The following is a 13,378-nucleotide window of genomic DNA, read 5'->3' as shown; positions in this document are numbered from 1 at the left end:
TATTAGATTAAGCAGATTAAGTTTGTCTTTTATAATAACTTAGATTATTGCAGCTCAATTCAAGTATGTGTCCTTGTATGTTCTACATGATATTTTGCTTTCTTTGTAGATCATTAAAGTTTATTATATTCTAGGTTATGAGGCCTCATGTTATGATGCTATTTCACTGGCTTTGATGAATCAAATGAAAAAATTATATTGGAAAAAATAACTCATGCAAAGCATTCACACATGTCATACAAATCTTATGAATGGTCAAAATAATAAATTACTTTTTGCTGTAGGTCAATTAGGAAATTTTTGCTTTCTCTTTAATATTTGCCTTAACGCAACCCAAGGCAACAAAAGTGATTGTGTTACATGACTTACTGGCAAGAGTAAACACTTTTTTTGAAGGCCTCCAAAAACACTGGCATACTTCCTCCCTTTTCCAAATTGAACAGTTTATCTCTTTGAAATTCTGCCATCATCATCATTACTTTTCTACCTCTTTATGAAGCTCACTTATTAATTTTTTCTTTGTAAAAATAAAACCTGTATTCATCCATCTGTAGGAGTTCACCATTATTCTGACCTTTATGCGTGAAGTATAAAAGCATGTAGTCAGCACTCTCTGAACTTTGTGATAGTAGTGACAGTGTAAATTTTCTTGCTTTGATGTTAAAATATACTGTATAGTGTAATACTTTTTGCCTTTAGACCTTAGATGAATTGATACTACTAGAAAGTAGAATATACAGTTCAGTGAAAACTATTTGTCCATGTTTTGTTTTTCATAATAAATTTTGTCAAATCCTTCTATACCATGTAGTAATCTGTAGAGTAGATGTCACAAAAAATATGAGTGTATGGTAATCCTGAGATGTGAAAAAGTTATTAACTCTCTATTAAAATGAACACCATCTAAATAAAATATTAGTGTGAAGTTTTCAGTGCATATGTTCTATGGACATTATAAATTCTAGAATTCCTTCTTAACAAGTTCTGATTCAAGTCAATCTGGAAAGTGTTTTAAAGACATTTCTGAGTCTGTGGAGCTCAGCTGAAGCTGGAGCTGTATATTCCAGCAAGGGAAAGCTAGAGATATTCAAAGATTCTGCTTTCTGTTTTCTAATAAGACGATTCCCCTCTTTGATAATGTCAATAACTTGGAGTGCTCTTAATGATCAATTTCCAAAATGATAGCTAGGAAAAAAATCTTCAGTTTAAAGCAGTGTATTTCTTTGAGGATATGTGACAAATTTGATCTATGTTAATAATAAATGTGACCTGGATCATTTATATGTGTTGCTGAGAGAGATTTAGTACTGTTTCTGCAACAGTCAATGCTTTACCATAGTTGTACAAAAGTAGAGCTTGAACAACAAAACAAATGTATGATAGTTATATTGTCTTTTTGGAGAACAGTTTTACTGTCAGCTATTGTGTTACATTGAGAATTGTTTTTATTGTAAATATTTTTTATTTTTTAAATTAAAATTTGTGATTAATATACTGTACATATGCTTTTTCTTAAGTAGAATGGTACAACTAACAGAGATCTGTTTTCACATTTGTTTTCTTTTACTCATTTTTTAGCCTACTTTATTTTTTTGTATGTACTGTAATTGAATATCATTTAAGACTAAAATGCAACAGTATAAGTGTGTGTGGCTGAGTTTTTTTCTGTTGTAACTAAGAAAAAATCTAAAACTACAATACATATAGCCCCTCCTCGAACCGCCACCTTACTGTGGTGGAGGGGTTTGCGTGTCCCAATGATCCTAGGAGCTCTGTTGTCTGGGGCTTTATGCCCCTGGTAGGGCCACCCAAGGCAAACTGGTCCTAGGTGAGGGATGAGACAAAGAGCGGTTATACAAACCTCCTATGACGAATAAAATTTGGACGGCGTTTTCCCTCGCCCGGACGCGGGTCACCGGGGCCCCCCTCTGGAGCCAGGCCTGGAGGTGGGGCTCGATGGCGAGCGCCTGGTGGCCGGGCTTACACCCATGGGGCTCGGCCGGGCTTCACGAGTGAGGGAAGAATGGAGCGTGAGATCGACAGGCGGATCGGTGCAGCGTCCGCAGTGATGCGGGCTCTGCATCGGTCTGTCGTGGTGAAAAAGGAGCTGAGCCATATGGCAAAGCTCTCAATTTACCGGTCGATCTATGTTCCTACCCTCACCTATGGTCATGAGCTATGGGTAGTGACCGAAAGAACGAGATCGCGAATACAAGCAGCTGAAATGAGTTTCCTCCGCAGGGTGTCTGGGCTCTCCCTTAAAGATAGGGTGAGAAGCTCAGTCATCCGGGAGGGGCTCAGAGTAGAGCCGCTGCTCCTCCGCATCGAGAGGAGTCAGATGAGGTGGCTCGGGCATCTGATCAGGATGCCTCCTGGACGCCTCCCTGGTGAGGTGTTCCGGGCACGTCTAACCGGGAGGAGGCCCCAGGGAAGACCCAGGACACGCTGGAGGGACTATGTCTCTCGACTGGCCTGGGAACGCCTTGGGATTCTCCCGGAAGAGCTAGAAGAAGTGGCCGGGGAGAGGGAAGTCTGGGCATCTCTGCTCAAGCTGCTGCCCCCGCGACCCGACCTCGGATAAGCGGAAGAGGATGGATGGATGGATGGATGGAATACATATACTGTTCATAATGAAAAGAGTAAAGAGCTGCAGATTTTTTTAAATACTCATATCTTGTTTGACTATGTTCTTATTATGAATTAAAAATAATCCTAAGAATTCAGAGCATTGTGACGGTCACAGTTTTTAAATAACAGTCATGTCAAAGTCATGGTAATGTGAGAAAATCTTTCAAAATTAAAACGAGCATTTTTCAGCCTCCTGAAACCAGTGTCATAGATCATTTAGTCAAAAGCTTATTCAAAGTACTGTATATCCTCTTGTTATAATAAATAATAATTCATCCTTTTTCAGGGTGATGATTGGTGAGAGTATGGAAATTAAATAATATTTACATTGTGAATCATGAAGCCCAGTTTCCATTTTGTAGGTAAAGAAAATTTTATCAGTATTTAACATGCTGAACAAATTACATTTTTTTTCTAATTTGTAGTTGGGTCGGCAAGAGCAGGGCCCAGCCAACTTCCAGAGCATGCGGCAATCCCTTCACAACAGCAGCAGCAGCAGCAGCAACAACAACAGCAGCAGCAGAATGGAAGTATTACAGATATTTCTCCAGCACAACAAGGAAAAAAGGAATTTGGTCTCCCATGTATGTATAGTTTTTTTTTTTTTTATCTGAGTAAAAGCTGTAAGGAATTCTGATAAGTATAATATACTTTTGGCAAATAATAATGTTGTCTGTTTATAAAGGGAATGAAAGGATTTAACTCTAAAGATGTATTGCGCTGTCTGCCCTATGAAAACAGTCCTGCAAGGCTGAGACAGCTCCTTCTGGCTACACCCTGATCTGTTTTGATAGTTGGCTTGGACAGTTAAGGCACTATTCTGTATTCAAGATCAGGAAAGCTGAGATGTGGTCAGGGATGGCTTTGTAATCATTACAAATGTTTGTAAACACAAGGTTCAGGTTATTCTCTTGGAAAGTTCATGTGGTGTTAAACGTTGAGGGGAACTGTCTAGTTCATGTGATTAAAGTCTCCAGCCACAATAATAACTCCACTAGTAACAGATCTCTAAAGTAAATTCAGAGCTTCTTTAGAAATAACTTCTGGAGGGATGTAAGTGGCCAGAATAAAAATAATGGTAAACTCTTGTGGCAAGTAAAAAATATGGAACTTTTAAAGTAAGGCATTCCAGCACTGGAGAACAATGACTTGACTGTGCTGCAGTGTTTCTTCACTATTCATTGTTCACATAAACACCTTACTGGTTGCTGAAGCAACTCTGTCCATAAGGAAGTGGTCAATCCATCCAGCTGAATGGCTGTGTCAGGAATGTTGTTACAGTGCATCCGGAAAGTATTCACAGCGCATCACTTTTTCCACATTTTGTTATGTTACAGCCTTATTCCAAAATAGATTAAATTCATTTTTTTCCTCAGAATTCTACACACAACACCCCATAATGACAACGTGAAAAATGTTTACTTGAGATTTTTGCAAATTTATTAAAAAATAAAAAAACTGAGAAATCACATGTACATAAGTATTCACAGCCTTTGCTCAATACTTTGTTGATGCACCTTTGGCAGCAATTACAGCCTCAAGTCTTTTTGAATATGATGCCACAAGCTTGGCACACCTATCCTTGGCCAGTTTCGCCCATTCCTCTTTGCAGCACCTCTCAAGCTCCATCAGGTTGGATGGGAAGTGTCGGTGCACAGCCATTTTAAGATCTCTCCAGAGATGTTCAATCGGATTCAAGTCCGGGCTCTGGCTGGGCCACTTAAGGACATTCACAGAGTTGTCCTGAAGCCACTCCTTTGATATCTTGGCTGTGTGCTTAGGGTCGTTGTCCTGCTGAAAGATGAACCGTCGCCCCAGTCTGAGGTCAAGAGCGTTCTGGAGTAGGTTTTCATCCAGGATGTTTCTGTACAGTGCTGCAGTCATCTTTCCCTTTATCCTGACTAGTCTCCCAGTCCCTGCCGCTGAAAAACATCCCCACAGCATGATGCTGCCACCACCATGCTTCACTGTAGGGATGGTATTGGCCTGGTGATGAGCGGTGCCTGGTTTCCTCCAAACGTGACGCCTGGCATTCACACCAAAGAATTCAATTTTTGTCTCATCAGACCAGAGAATTTTCTTTCTCATGGTCTGAGAGTCCTTCAGGTACCTTTTGGCAAACTCCAGGCAGGCTGCCATGTGCCCTTTACTAAGGAGTGGCTTCCGTCTGGCCACTCTACCATACAGGCCTGATTGGTGGATTGCTGCAGAGACGGTTGTCCTTCTGGAAGGTTCATCTCTCTCCACAGAGGACCTCTGGAGCTCTGACAGAGTGACCATCGGGTTCTTGGTCACCTCCCTGACTAAGGCCCTTCTCCCCCGATCGCTCAGTTTAGATGGCCGGCCAGCTCTAGGAAGAGTCCTGGTGGTTTCGAACTTCTTCCACTTACAGATGAAGGAGGCCACTGTGCTCATTGGGACCATCAAAGCAGCAGAAATTTTTCTGTAACCTTCCCCAGATTTGTGCCTCGAGACAATCCTGTCTTGGAGGTCTACAGACAATTCCTTTGACTTCATGCTTGGTTTGTGCTCTGACATGAACTGTCAACTGTGGGACCTTATATAGACAGATGTGTGCCTTTCCAAATCATGTCAAATCAACTGAATTTACCACAGGTGGACTCAAATGAAGCTGCAGAAACATCTCAAGGATGATCGGGGAAACAGGATGCACCCGAGCTCAATTTTGAGCTTCATGTCAAAGGCTGTGAATACTTATGTACATGTGCTTTCTCAATTTTTTTATTTTTAATACATTTGCAAAAATCTCAAGTAAACTTTTTTCACGTTGTCATTATGGAGTGTTGTGTGTTGAATTCTGAGGAAAAAAATGAATTTAATCCATTTTGGAATAAGGCTGTAACATAACAAAATGTGGAAAAAGTGATGTGCTGTGAATACTTTCCGGATGCACTGTATGTAGTCACATTTTAGCAAAGATAAAAATGGAACAATCCCTCATTTTGCGCTGTGATATCCGTTGAAGTCTAAGGTCATCCTACTTGTTGTCCATTGCAGCATTTAAAGGCAAAATATAAGGGAGTGCAGGCCTGGTTGATTTTTTTTTTTTTACATTCTGATATGGACACCAGCTCATTTACCTCACAGAAATTAATTCTTACCATAAGTTAATTCATTTATTTGCAAAAGTAAGTTAATCACAAAGTTAATTAACTCTGTTAGTGAAGTATTTATAGTTAGGTTGTAAAATAATGAAAGTCTCCAATCAAAGAGTAAATCATCAGGACCGAGAAGCCTGTGATATTCTTAGATATTCAATGGCAGGAAATCTATGTATCAGTAGTGCATTATACCAACTAGTGTTGAACAGCGTGAATTACTAAAGTTTTTTTTTTTTCCCTATCGAATTTGCTTGGTTTGCTGGTGACTTGGTTCACTGAACTTGTCACTGAAAATTCGGTATGCGGTTGGTTTAGATGAACTTAGACAGTACTCCATAATGTTTCGCATTTTGGATGGGGATGTCACTACCCCATGTGTGCTACCTTCCCAACTTGTATTGTGCACTCGCAGGACTTTCATACATAACTGCAGGGCGGCACAATCTACTATATGTACGGAAAAATAATTTACAGCATATACATGCATGCGTAATATTACCACCCACTTGCTACTCCAGCTCATATTACGCAGATCCTTTACATCACAGGCTCTGTGTGTTAGACCTTATGAAAAGAGCTCAGTAGATGCATAGAGAGGTAAAGGACTCTGAATAGAATTTTTGTCTTGGGGAGGCACAATGGCGCAGTGGTTAGCACTCCCTCTCACAGCTCAAGTCTCATTTTTGGCCACAGTATTAGGTCCAAAATAGTTGACAGATGCTTACCTAGCCCTCAGGCACACTTAAAGACCATTGCACCCATTATAATCCACTCAAAACTAGTTCAGGTTCTCCTTCCCCATTTACTTCAGTGCACTTAGCTAAAATGCCAAACTTGAGGCTAAGAGATTTCAGTAGGGGTTCGCTCATTACTAATATCAAAAATAACTTATGACAGTCTGGAAGGATTTGTAATGCCATGCTTAAACATTTTTTTGAAACTGTTATACTACTCTTCGTAAGAATATTCTTGAAATTTTGAAAGTTTAAGATTAGGTAAAATAAAGGTGGATCTAGATGTCCTTCAAAAATCCTATACTGTGGTAACTTGCATTTGGAAGTCCTGCAAAAACACCTAATTCAGCCTTAACGAATTTCATGAGGAATGTGCAAAAGAACCTCTGTAACAACCATGGATAACCATACCACTCTTGGTACCGCCAATATTCATGTGCTTATCACTGTAATATAAGTTGAATAGCATAGATATGAGTATGCTTTAAAAGATATCTTGTCATTAAAAATCATTTCAGCTTATGTTAAGCTTGAAAAAAAAAATTGGAGGACACTGTAGATTCTTTTGCACAATTGATTTTCTGGACAGATTACCCTAAGTTCTTGTCAATAAGCCGCGGCTTATCTAAGGAAAAAAGTTGTGAAAATGAAAAAATAGAATATCGGCTTATACATAAGTCCGGCTTATACATCCATCGCGGGGGTTGCGTTCCAGAGCCACCCGCGAAATAAGAATATCCGCGAAGTAGAAACCATATGTTTATATGGTTATTTTTATATTGTCATGCTTGGGTCACAGATTTGCGCAGAAACACAGGAGGTTGTAGAGAGACAGGAACGTTATTCAAACACTGCAAACAAACATTTGTCTCTTTTTCAAAAGTTTAAACTGTGCTCCATGACAAGACAGAGATGACAGTTCCGTCTCACAATTAAAAGAATGCAAACATATCTTCCTCTTCAAAGGAGTGAAGCAAACAAATCAATATGTCTGTTTGGCTTTTAAGTATGCGAAGCACCGCGGCACAAAGCTGTTGAAGGCGGCAGCTCACACCCCCTCCGTCAGGAGCAGACAAAGAGAGAGAGAGGGAGAGTTTGTTTTTCAGTCAAAAATCAATACGTGCCCTTCGAGCTTTTAAGTATGCGAAGCACTGTGCAGCATGTCTTTTCAGGAATCAGCTTTACAAAAGATAGCAACGTGAAGATAATCTTTCAGCATTTTTAGACGAGCGTCCGTATCGTCTAGGTGTGCAAACAGCCCCCCTGCTCAATCCCCATACGTCAGGATCACAGATAGTCAGCGCAAGAGAGAGAGAACAGTAAGCCGGGTAGCTTCTCAGCCATCTGCCAATAGCGTCCCTTGTATGAAATCAACTGGGCAAACCAACTGAGGAAGCATGTACCAGAAATTAAAAGACCCATTGTCCGCAGAAATCTGCGATATATATTTAAATATGCTTACATATAAAATCACAATTTAAATGCCCGCTACGCGCTCGTGTTGACTCGGCGACGCCCAGAGCAGAAAGAACGCGCTCCGGCCGCTCCAACCGCGCCATGCGGGGAGTGAGAGAGACGGCAATATCTCACACTCTCTCCCCCCTTAAAGAAATTAAATGGGCGCGAGTGAGACCACTGACCTCCCTCCCTTCTATTAGTTATAGGTTATAGTACGTTCGGCTTATCCATGAGTCCGGCTTATCTATGATACGATTTTATTTTAAAAATTCGTATGATTTTTGGTCTCCGGCTAATACATGAGTCCGGCTTATAGACAAGAACTTAGGGTACTTAAAAATGTATATTTTGGACCACGGTAAAAACATGTGCTACATCAGAAAAAATGTTATCTTCATTGCTGAACATGAGTGAAATGACTTGCTGTTATTGAAGGAAGTATAAATTTAGTATCACACCAAAGCAATCTGAAGAGCTCAACAATCTCTCTGTTTATGGGTTGAAGTAGAAACAAACATCTAAGCTTCATCATGGTTACAGTGTTGAACATTTAGGTATATCTACCTAAGGATGCACCAAAGTGAAGAAATGTTGTGTTTTTGAATGCTACAGCTAGAATCTAGAGCTCTGCCCAGTAGATGTGCAAGACTAGAAGTAATTTGTTCTGTGACACTGCTAAAATACCTGGGGCAGCTACTATGAAGAACAGTTAAAACTTACTGGATATATGGTATATAGTTGCAGTCATTGTTACTAAAACATTTGGCACCACTTATTAGATAAAACAATTCACTTAAGGTACTTTTAACTGCAGTGATATTTGAGTTTATGTGAAATAATTTTTTTGTTTGATGCATGTTTTTGCTTGTCTTCATTAATTATTGGAATTCAGAAATTATTTCTGTATTTTTTGTATTTGTCTTATATGCTAAAGCTTTTAGGACAGTACAATAAAAGACTAATACTGAAAAGATGACTTAAAGGTGAATTTCACCTTTTCTGACATACCCCTCATCATTGATATTACCTGAGCCAGTGTTAACACCCAATACGTTTGTATGTGTTAATTTTATTCCCTTACTTTTCAAAGTAAGTAAGTTCCAAAGTATATATAAAATAAATTTCCAAATGATCAAATTTACGGGGAAACAATTGTACTGAGACTATATATTAACAAAGAAATTAGCATCTCTAAATTTGGCAGACAAGAGTGTGTGAGGCGAGGGCTGTGTGTGTATTTGTGAGAGGTGCCTTTTTTGGGAGTATTTCCTGACTTGAACCCTATGCTGCTAGAATAACCCCTGAATAGGATAAGCAGTTTAGAATATTTGCTAATGTTGCCACTGCTAGCTATGTGCCTAATATATCAAGGATGAGTTTTGATATTTAATAATTCTCTATGGGTTTTATGCATTGACACAGGCTCTGTTGAACTGTACTGTCTCTTTTTAAAATTAAAAGTTACTTACTTTTTTTCTTCAGCCCGTAGAAAATCTAACTGTGTAAAAGAAGTTGAAAAATTACAGGAGAAGAGGGAGCGGCGACGATTGCAACAACAAGAAATCCGAGAAAAGAGAGCACAGGTATACTTCTGGAATTATACTTCAGAGATTAGGTTAAATTTATATGTTTCATCAAAGAGAATTAAGTGTATCAATAGTCAATAAAGTAGAATACAGAATTCATAGTCAATAAAGTAGAATACAGAATTCACTTAAATTAATTTGCATTTTAAATGGATGAGGAAACATAACCAGTGTTGATCAAATCCTTGTTTCATAGTGAATTGATTTGCTTTTTCAAATACCTTCCTTCTGTATAAAATATCTCCTGTAGGCTCTATAATGGAATTAAATAAATTACTGCAAAATCTTCAGTTTTCAAGAGTATCATTGTAGTGATCCTGCCAGCTTTACATGTTTTCTCAGTGAGAAATTAGGTCAGTTGAGCTATTAATTAAATAAATTATCTTAAAGAAATAAACCCAAAAATGGCTTTTTATGTTACCTCATGTAGCTGATAGCGACAGGTGATAAAAACAAATGTAATCTATTTTTTTAATGAAGTGTGGAGATAACAAATTTTATATTAAAACCAATACCAGTGCACTGCATGATAACTTGCAGTGAATACACTCGACTTGATCATTCAGTTTCCATACTCTCTCTGTACGTTTAGCCTCTTCATAGGTTGATGCGCTTGCTACTTCCTGAGCAGCTCTTCTTTTCTCCACCCTAGCGGCCCGCTTCTTCTCTTCTTTCGTCGGCATCTTTTTGCGTTAAAACTGATTAAGTCAGTGTTTGTGTTGCAATTACTTAGTATATTTTCCTTAATATTTCACTTAAGCTGGCACTTAAGTCTTCAATCTGCCTCAAGAATGATTTAAGATATGAAGAAGTAGGGGAAATGTCCGCGAAGGTGGTAAGGATGAGAATGGCACCCGTACGCATGCGCCGCATGGCCACCCTGCTGTGATTCTAAAATAAAATAAAAAGAGGAATAACCTTAGAGGTCAATAATCACCCTGAAAGCGGATAGTAGACGTCACGTAGTATTTGTGTACCGGATTTCAGGTTAATAGGTCAAATGATTTGCGAGCTACAGGTGATTTAAAATCCTGGACAGCCACGGTAGCATATTATATAAGAAGATGGCTGTCTACAGAGACCAATGCTGGACTGCAGAAAAAAATATCTACTCAGTCCATGAAAAAAGTCATATAATCCACTTGTCCAGTCATCCAGTCACATGTTCACAACATGAGAACCGCACGCTTTTTCTTTTTGTCCAAATATTAAGTAGATACTTCAAGGCAGGCAGTCAATGAACAGAGTTACCCCAAGACCTTCCTAACAGCAAAATATGCCACTTTTATAGGCGACTATGGTAAAGCAAGTAACAATTACTGATTTAAGTAGAGAAGGAAATGAAGAGTAGAATCAGTTTTTCTGTTATATAAAATTATTAACAGGTTTGGATGTTTAATGGATTATTAACAGGTTTGGATGTTTGCATTATTAAGACAATAAGTGTCCCTTATCTAATTGATTAGGCTGTTCTGATACTTGGTCATTCTATATTAAATTTCACTTTATACCTTTTCATTAAAGTGTATTTTTTGAAGTAGGTCTGGCCCACAGAAATCTGACTGAATTGCAAACTTCATGGTGTTGCTAATCAATATTATTGTTAAATTTAAAGGTTACATGTTTATTTTAAATTGCTAATTTGATTATTTAAAATATAGATTATTGTTTAAATAGAAAACTAGGCACAGAAACCACGCAATATATACTCATACTATTAGAATTTCTGAATTCTCAAGACATTTAATGAAATTAAGTATAGCATGTTTCTGTGTCTTGAAGATTGTAATTAAAAGTTTCTAATTTTAAGAAATAAGTTCAACAGAAAATCATTTCTTTTTTGTTTAGGAGGTTGATGCCACAAATCCCAACTATGAGATAATGTTCATGATCAGAGAATTTCGGGCAAGTCTTGACTACAGACCGTTAACTACTGCTGATCTTGTAAGTTCCTAAGCCACAAGGACTATTAGCATTCAGAAGATCATTTTTATAGTTTACAAAAAAAAAAAAAGAATTTGAAGCTTAATCTAATGTCACAAATAAGGTTTAGCATGTGATTACATTTTTGTTTTAACGATAAGTGTATTTTTGATTTAAACAAAACATTATTACAATTACTTAATTCAAAATGTCAGTGTTAATTTTCACAAACATATAAGCATGGAATTGTATATTGGTGAAAGAGTAAAACTACATCCTTGTATTACAGGAATACAAACTTACCAAAAGGAGCATTGAAATAACAATAAGAAAAGTTCAGTATATTAGATTTAAAATATGGGTTTAATGTAGTGCTGGGAGGTATACCGGTTCATACCGAAAACCGTTTTTTATTTTTGTTATGATATTAATTTTTCTTATACCGCAATACCGGTTTAAATAGCCGAAACAACGTTCGGAACGTGGCGCACCGGGAAACTGTTTAAGGGGGGACCTTTTTCACTGCTACACCGCTAAACACGCATGCAACGGAGTACATGTGTTAGTGGAGGTATTGAGCGGTGAAAATGGACAGAGAACATTCTGAAACTGAAGCTGTAGCAGACGATAAAGTTGAACATGATGACACAGAAGAGCTTTTGCCGAAAATGGAGCCACGTCTGTTGTCTGGATATTTGGGTTTTCAAAGGTCAGATGTGGACCAAACAACTATTTACTGCAGATGCTTTTGAGCTAAAGTTGTCGCTGGAGGTGGCAGCACGAGCGGTTTGCTGCACCACCTTAGCCGCATTTGCTAGAGGTACTGCCTATGACAAAAAAAAGCAAGCGGTGGATCTAGATAACCAACACCATTACAATCCATATAGCTAATGTGTCAGTAGACGGAGATTGATAACATTAACAGAAAGTGTAGTTGTTTTACAAAAAATATATACTCTTTATTCCTTTTCTAAGACATGTTCCATGCAATACAACTTCTGACAAGCACCTCTGAATATTTTACTGAGTCTAAATGCCTCTTTGGATGATTAAAAATTTGTTGTCAAAATTATAGTTTAAGTTGTTTGCAAAATTTGTTCAATAAAAAGGTTCTATATTTTGACTGCAACTGTCATGCAATGTGATTCCTTCTCTTCATTAGTGCCACCCCCTTGAAAAATATCACTTTATGGGGCCATGCAAACCTGTATTAATACTTGTGTGCACATTAAATGTTTTTTTTTGTACAATGTACAATTCTCATGACAGTGGAATAGGTTATTCTTAGCCAGTCTACTGCAGTAATTGCAGTGGAAAATGTGGGTAACATTCATTCATGCATGGGGAACAAATACCATTGAATACCATGAAACTGGTATAATTTTGAAAAATACTGTGATATTGGATTTTGGTCATACCGCCCAGCCCTAGTTTAATGGTTGAGACATTACTTTGTGTTTGCTTCATTGTTTTGTTATTAGTTGTGAAAGAATTAGAAAGCAACCTTGAGTGGTAGTCGTGCAATTAACAATGCTTTTAAATAGTCTTTAATATGTAGGATATTTGAGTTATTTAATACATATGAAAATAATATTGATATAAGGTAGTGTGCTTTAAATTTTTTTAGACTCACTATAAGTTGATGGTTTTAAATTTACATCATTATCCGTCTGATATATTAATTTTACAAGTGTATCTTGTGTTTTTTGTAAACAGAATAAAAAATCTCTTGGTTAATCTTATTTGCTTATTCTGTGTAAAAAAGTATATGTTAATGTAGTGCTTGGAATAAAATTACACAGTGCTTTAAATGTGTTGCTCATAAATGCTATTTTATTTTATTTTTCTTACTATGTACCATTTTACTAGAATTTTGTAAAACAGCATTGCTATGTTACTTATAAAAGGTTACTTATAAAATATTGTA

The 13,378-nt window shown here is 37.6% G+C and overlaps 1 protein-coding gene across 3 annotated transcripts in view; it reads left to right on the top strand.

The window, feature by feature from the left end:
- The window catches only part of kif2a (kinesin family member 2a), a 151,522-nt gene that overhangs the window by 89,306 nt on the left and 48,838 nt on the right, over positions 1 to 13,378 (top strand). For all 3 annotated transcript variants that reach the window (XM_028805458.2, XM_028805457.2, XM_028805459.2), the window contains exons 5-7: positions 3,054 to 3,212; positions 9,425 to 9,525; positions 11,377 to 11,472. In XM_028805458.2, the coding sequence (XP_028661291.1) occupies positions 3,054 to 3,212; positions 9,425 to 9,525; positions 11,377 to 11,472 (356 nt within the window). The remainder of the gene's footprint in view (positions 1 to 3,053; positions 3,213 to 9,424; positions 9,526 to 11,376; positions 11,473 to 13,378) is intronic.

The sequence above is a fragment of the Erpetoichthys calabaricus genome, chromosome 7 (genome assembly GCF_900747795.2).
Source record: "Erpetoichthys calabaricus chromosome 7, fErpCal1.3, whole genome shotgun sequence".
NCBI classification, from domain to species: domain Eukaryota; kingdom Metazoa; phylum Chordata; class Cladistia; order Polypteriformes; family Polypteridae; genus Erpetoichthys; species Erpetoichthys calabaricus.
The sequence above is the reverse complement of the archived record's forward strand: the minus strand, read 5'-3'. Positions and strand labels throughout refer to the sequence as shown.